Raw genomic sequence first — 6,862 nt, 5'->3', positions numbered from 1 at the left:
TTCAGCTTAACTGGAGCTGACAGCTCAATAAAAGGAGAGAGATGTTTGTCTGCCGTCATTATTTCCGTGCTGTCTCTGGGCTGCACTCCGCGGAGGGATCCACATTATCTCCTCAGAGTTTAAACTCCAGCACTGCTCATGTTTTACATCCCGATCGGCTCGCGGCTGTGCAGCAGGTTTCTAAAGCTGACCGCTGGGAAAAACAGGTGTATGGAAGGGAAACTTACTAAAGCCCGGAGCTAAGAGGCCAGGAGGCGTTTCTCTGACCAGCAGGGGTCGCTCCAAACACTCAGATGAGCTGCAGAAGTTAAAGGTGAATCACTGTTCACTGTGCAGATTCCCAGGAAGTCTGGATCCAGTGAAGCCAACGAGTTTCTCAGTACATACACGATGGCGCGCTTCCTGTTGTAAAGCAGCCAAAAGGACCTCCAGTCCTCTGTGTTTGCATCATCAAAGATGCAGAACTTCCTGTGACTGGGCCCCTGGCCTGGATGAGACTCGCCCCGAGTTCTTTACGGCTCTAAACGTCAGGAACAGTGCCGCTGGATTATCTAACCAGGGTGGTGGTTCCCCTCTTTAAGAAGAAGAACACCACTCAGCCAGGTCAGCCAGGCTGTCAGAGCTGTGGTCACTGGACCAGTATCAGAGAGACTTGAGTCTGAGTGGGAGCCAAAGGCGCTGCTATTCAGGGCTGCCGTTTGTCATCCTGTCTGTTCCTAATTTCTGAGGACAGAATTTCTCGGTGCAGGGTGGAAGGTGTCGAGCTCGGTGATCTCAGGGTCTGCTTTTTACAGATGATCTGGTCTTTCTGGCTTCATCAAGTGATGACCTCAAGCTTGGGTGGGGTGGGTTGCAGACATGTGAGCAGGGGTGAGAACGGTAACCACCATTTCTGAGGCCATGCTTGTTCTCAGAGAGAAGGATGGGCAGCTCGTGTTGGGGATGAGCTGCTGCCTGGAGTTTAAGTATCTCAGGTCCTGTTCATGACTGAGGGGAGAGAGGAGCAGGAACTTGACAGAGGCATCGATGTGAGTCTGGAGGATGGAAGCAGCATAGACGGGTTTCTTCCAGAGGATTCAGTAGTCGTGGAGTCAGCGAGGACCTCAGTCATTCAGAGCACAGCTGCTGCTCTTTGTTACTGAATGGAGTCAGCTGACCAGGATGCCTCCTAGGTGAGGTGCTCTGGGCATGTCCTACCCGGACGAGACTCCAGGGCGGTTTCAGGACATGATGGAGAGGTGATGTATCTCAGCACGTCACTGCTGCCTCCACAACCCAGATCAGTGACTTAAAATGGACGGATGTTACATGATGTAGTTCCATACCCATATGGAAAAGAAATAGTAAAAACTTATAAAAGACTTTCATAAGATGCGGCCTACTTCATATAGTGAATCATATAAGGCTTATATGATTTATGAAAGTGGCCACTTTCTCATTACTTTCATATATTGTTTTAGCAAGTATCCAAAACATTCAAGTTTCATTTATATGATTTTTCAAGGGATCTTATATCTGTTTTCACTCTTGTATGCTTTTCATACAAGTTTCACACAAGACAGATACAAACTTTATAAGATTTCTATATATCTTTTCCATATGGGTATGCTCTAACCTTTTCTGCTGATTTTAGATGAACATGAACAGCAATCCATGTTTAGGCATTAAAGCCGACTCCCCTGTAAGATGCCTTACAGTGGTTTGAGCCACTTCTTCTTCTCCCAGCTGCTCTTTTTAGAGGTCGCTACAGGAGATCATCTGCCTCCATCTCCTCCTATCCCAGCAGCCAACCTGCTGCCAGTCCTCCTTCACTACATCTACGAACCTCCTTGAGATCTTCTTCTTTTCCTCTTGCCTGGCAGCCCCATCTTCATCCTCCTTTCTCCCTCCTCTGCACATGAAGCTCTGTCTGCATTAAAAACTCACTGAATTTTAAACTAATCCATGACTGACTTTGTTTGGTTCTTATTTATGATAGGCTCATTTTCTTGTGATAACCCATGAACAAACTTACTGAAACCACTTGGAGAATTGGTGAGAAAAGGAGGGAGACCAGACAAAGTCAGGAACAGAGCCGAGTGAGCAGAAATCACGAAATGAAGCATAAACAAAATGCAAAAGCGTGACGTGTGTTCAGACACATGTGCACGATGTGCAACAGACACAAAGTTAAAAGACAACTCAGCTGGTGTAAGTAAACATGGTCATCTCAGGTGTGTGTGTGTGTGTGTGTGTGTGTGTGTGTGTGCTCAGCATAGTTTCGAGGATAAGCTCAGTAATAATTAATAGGAAACTTACCTGGCTGCAATGGCACAAAGGGGTACATCTCCATGGTGACAACCTGCAAAGGCTGCAAACACACATTAACCACACACACACACACACACACACACACACACACACACACACACACACACACACACACACACACACACACCTCCTGCTGAGGTGGATGGATGTGATAGAGCTGCAGGTTATCACCTGAAGAGAAACATGCACAAGTCATACCAGCCTCTGAAACCCGTCACCAACCGTTACCTGCAGCAGCGATGGGACCAGATAAACTACGAAAACCACCGCAGGAAGGTAAGGGTGGAGGATGAACAGTGGTGGAGGCTGAAGGGCGGAGGATGAATGGTGGAAGGTGCCTCTGGTACACACAGGGCTCTGTGCTGGTTTTCCATCAGAGCTGGATTCAGGTGAGGTGGGACTGAAGAAGCTACAGATGGAGGTGATAATGAAGGACGGGTGGAAACTGGTTTAGATTAGAGGCCAAACTAGGTCTTGGTATCAGGCTGTAAACATGTTAATTCCTGCTGTAAAGTTTCAACATAAAAGTCTATGGGGACTGACTCAGTGTGGAGCCCCTGCTGGACATTAGAGGAACTGCAGCTTTGACATACCTCCTCTGCCTTAACTGCAGCTTGTTAACGGAGTTGGTTTTGGTGCAAAGTGAAAATTGATTAGTTTAGTTTTTCTAATTGACATTAAATGTCTGCACATGTTACTATCATAATTAGAGATGGACCGATCCGATATTACGTATCGGTCCGATACTGACGTAAATTACTGGCTCGGATATCGGAGAGAAATAAAAAATGTAATCCGATCCATTAAATATCAAAACAGCACCTCACAAAACTTGCGACACGGCGTAACTCGGCTCATAACCGTAGCACGTCGGAGCAGTGTGCGTCACGTGATAGAGCGGCTGTGTGTATTTGTAGCCTCGCTACCAAACCCGCATTTCATCTCCGAGGAAGTTATCCCAGAGAGAAGTAAAGCAAGTGTGTAAGTTCATCTCTGAATGTTTGTAAAGCGTTCCCACGTTAAGCTTAACAACCGATATATGGAGCGACTGCCTCTCTCTCTCCCTCTCCTGCTGCTACTTCAATCATGAAACTGATCAATGATCAGCTGATCGGCTTTTCTGTCGCGAGTCCGTCTCTCTTCTTTGTTTTTGGCCCACTTTGCACCAGAAAGAGGAAACCAGCGGCTGAACAACAGCAGCACGTTTAAGCTTGATAAGCTGTTGTTAGAATGTATTTAATATTACTTTCTACACCAGGATCCTTTTCTATGTAGCTGACGGCTGGTAACTGTGCAGGGGCGGATCTAGCAAAGTGTAGCCAGGGGGGCCGATAGGGCATGAACAGGGAAAAGGGGGCACAAAGACATACTTTTCTTTCTTATTCTCATTTAAAATGTCTCGCTTTTAATAAATAATTATCTGAATCTTACACCCAAAGTTTTAATCTGATGTAAAATGCATAGAAGTCCATTACTGTATATAGTAACTGTTAAGTCTAATATACCCTAGTAAGCTATAGTACTTTTTCCTTTGGGAAGGTACCATCTGTGCAGTCTGCAGTTCTGTTGAAGAAAGATGTTGAATCTATTTAATTATTCTTGAAAAATAATTTATTTCTGTGCATTTTTTCTCACCCTGCATCAAATTAAAGTTGATTACATCGATTAAGCATCATGAGGTGGAGGGTGGGGGGGGGGTTCCCTATTTTTTTTTGCTGGGAGTTTGCAACCCTATTAGTTAGGTTGTTTAATATTTCTGCTAAGTACTCTTTAAAATACCAGAATAGGGAGGATGGAGTAGGTTTAAGCTTATTAGACTGATCAGTGTTGCTGAACTATGAAATATTTTGGGTGCAGTGTATTTTTTGCATACAGGTATAACAGAATAGCTTTAGTGTTGTTGTTTATTTAAACTTGAGGATGAACTTATACAAAATGCAGCAAGATATTAAAAAAACAGTTTTATTGATTAAAAAACACACTGTATCGGATTCATATCGGTATCGGCAGATATCCAAATTTATGATATCGGTATCGGACATAAAAAAGTGGCATCGTGCCATCTCTAATCATAATATTAGCTCGTATCAACTGACCTTCACATTTTCAACCAAAAACAGCTAAAATGTAGATGGCACATTAATCAGAAACTTGGATGGAGGAGGTGGGGCCACAGGCCACAGCTTTTATTTTACAGAGCTTCAATCTGAGAGATGATGCAGAGGCTTCTGACAAAAGTTAACACTAATGTGTTAGATTGTAGAAATGATAGAAGACATCTCTGAACAGAAGCAGACAAAACTCCAGTAACACAGAGAAACATAACAGAGCAACAGACACAGGCCGAGAGGTTAAACATGCGTGAGGTAACCAGGGAGAGAGAACACAGCTGGACAGCATCAAGACAACGAGACGACCGGGAGTAAAACTAAACACAGAGTACAAGATAAAGGACCTACTGACAACCAAAACACAAGAACATCAACCACAGAGACGGAGACTTAACAACGAGTCACAGGAGGCAGGATTTAAATATGAATGACCATGAAGAAAAACCAGGTCGTGAGCAAGAAGAGAGGACTCTGATAACAAGTCTAAACAAGGAAAACCAGAACAATGACAGAATTAAAGACTCTAAAGAAACAAGGAAAAACGTGGGCATGCTAAAACACAAAACCAGGTACAGGGAAATATATGGAGATACTACACTTACACCTCCCCAGGATGTGCCTATAAAAACTGGTTTTATTATCCTTCACAATAAATACAGAAAACAAAACTAGAAACAGGTGAGTCACAGTGACCTGGGTTTATCTTTGCAGGTGAACTCCGCCCTGCCTGCAGTGGACACCAAGGGCAACAGGACACCAGCTCACATCCAGCTCAAGCTGAAAAAACTGCAGGTTGCTACGCACACACACACACACACGCACACACACACACGCACACACACGCACACACACGCACACACACACACACACGCACACACACGCACACACACACGCACACACACACACGCACACGCACACACACGCACGCACGCGCGCACACACACACACACACACACACACACACACACACACACACACACACACACACACACATGCACACACGCACACAGGGAGGGGATATCTCTAATATGGTCATCTCACACACGAGCCTGTTCCTCAAACCTTGTGTTTGTGAGGGACTGAGATCTGTTTTTGTGCTTCAGCTGCACGATGAGCGTCTGTCAGTCATCGACAGAGACAATCACCTCCTGGCCTCCAAACTAGCCGACATCTTTTCCTCCAAAGGCCTCGTGGACCACAGGAACCAGTACCACCTGAGGAGGTAAGGTGTGTTCATGATGAAGTTGTTCACAGGTATCTGGGTTTCCGTACAGCAGCGTCCTCAGTGTCATGTTTTCTCTTTTGATTTGTCATCTTTTCCAGTCTGAATGCGAACAAGAGGAAGCAGGAGCTTCTGTTGGTCACCCATCAGAATCAGGCCATCTACCAGCGAATCACATCTCGCCAGTCAGAGTATCGCCGCCAGCTGTGGTTGGATGACTGGGAGAGGACGGAGCATCGCCTGGACAACATTTCTCGATACCCGAGAAGGCCAGCAGACAAACAGGTGAGTCCACAGAGGGAGCTCAGGTGTCCTTGTAGTGATACATCATGATATTCAAAGATGCTGAATGTAACACAAAATCATCTTCAGTGCACACTCAGCACTCCAAGGTTCCCTGGATACTGGAACCCTGTAGATGATGATGATGATCACTGGTGTCTCTGTGTCCACAGAGACCGAGCAGGAAGGTGAAGTTTGCCACTGTGGAGAGCAGCGAGCCGTCTACGAGCTGCAGAGACTCCAACACTGACAGCACCGACCGAGAAACCTCCTGAAACACAAACACAACCGTCTGTCTCCAATCAGACCATCTGTCCTTTTAAAAAATAATAAAATGGTCAGAGCATGATCACGTTTCTGCCTCTCTTCACAAACTGTGCAAGTTCACTTTGTTCCACACAAAGGCTGATTCATTTAAGAGGTTTTACAAAAGTCCATTTCTGTACATACACATACGTCCTACCACTCTACCCCAAAGGGTTAGAGACAGTACCTGCAGGTGGGGCTGTGCACCCGTTTGAGCACCAAGCAGGTTCATCAATGTTCTCTGAGCGGCACTAAAAGTAAATGTCTAGATGGTACAAAGTATGAAAAGCCCTGTTCCTGGTGGGAGTTTCCTGTTCTGGTTTCAAGCATGTGCTGATTCTACAGCTGCAGATGTGACACAGATGCAGCTGTGAGCGGGCAGGAGGAGAAACATGCTGCATATCTGATTGGCCATTTCAGCTTTGATAGAGAGCAATGCTGGGCCTAGTGATGGGCCAAATGTCTTTGCACGCTCGCACAACATTTTAAAGGAGGAAAACGCGCTGCAGATGCAGGATGAGTAAGATTTCTTTCTTCAACCAGTTCAACAAAATCCCAAAACGGAGCAAAGGAAGGAGCCAAGGACGGGGAATACACCCTGGGACAGATTTCACATGTGCGAGCGCAACAA

At 45.5% G+C, this 6,862-nt stretch overlaps 1 protein-coding gene across 1 annotated transcript; it reads left to right on the top strand.

Moving 5' to 3' along the window:
• Positions 1 to 2,444: 2,444 nt before the first annotated feature.
• On the top strand, positions 2,445 to 6,264 carry si:ch211-284k5.2 (uncharacterized protein CFAP97D2). The gene is made up of 5 exons (XM_039615864.1): positions 2,445 to 2,586; positions 5,133 to 5,213; positions 5,525 to 5,643; positions 5,745 to 5,928; positions 6,099 to 6,264. The coding sequence occupies exons 1-5, from the start codon at positions 2,494 to 2,496 to the stop codon at positions 6,198 to 6,200; spliced, it is 579 nt and encodes a 192-aa protein (XP_039471798.1). The 5' UTR covers positions 2,445 to 2,493; the 3' UTR covers positions 6,201 to 6,264.
• The last annotated feature ends 598 nt before the right edge of the window (positions 6,265 to 6,862 follow it).

The sequence above is a fragment of the Oreochromis aureus genome, linkage group 7, assembly GCF_013358895.1.
Source record: "Oreochromis aureus strain Israel breed Guangdong linkage group 7, ZZ_aureus, whole genome shotgun sequence".
NCBI classification, from domain to species: Eukaryota; Metazoa; Chordata; class Actinopteri; order Cichliformes; family Cichlidae; genus Oreochromis; species Oreochromis aureus.
This window is presented reverse-complemented; position numbering and strand designations above follow the sequence as displayed.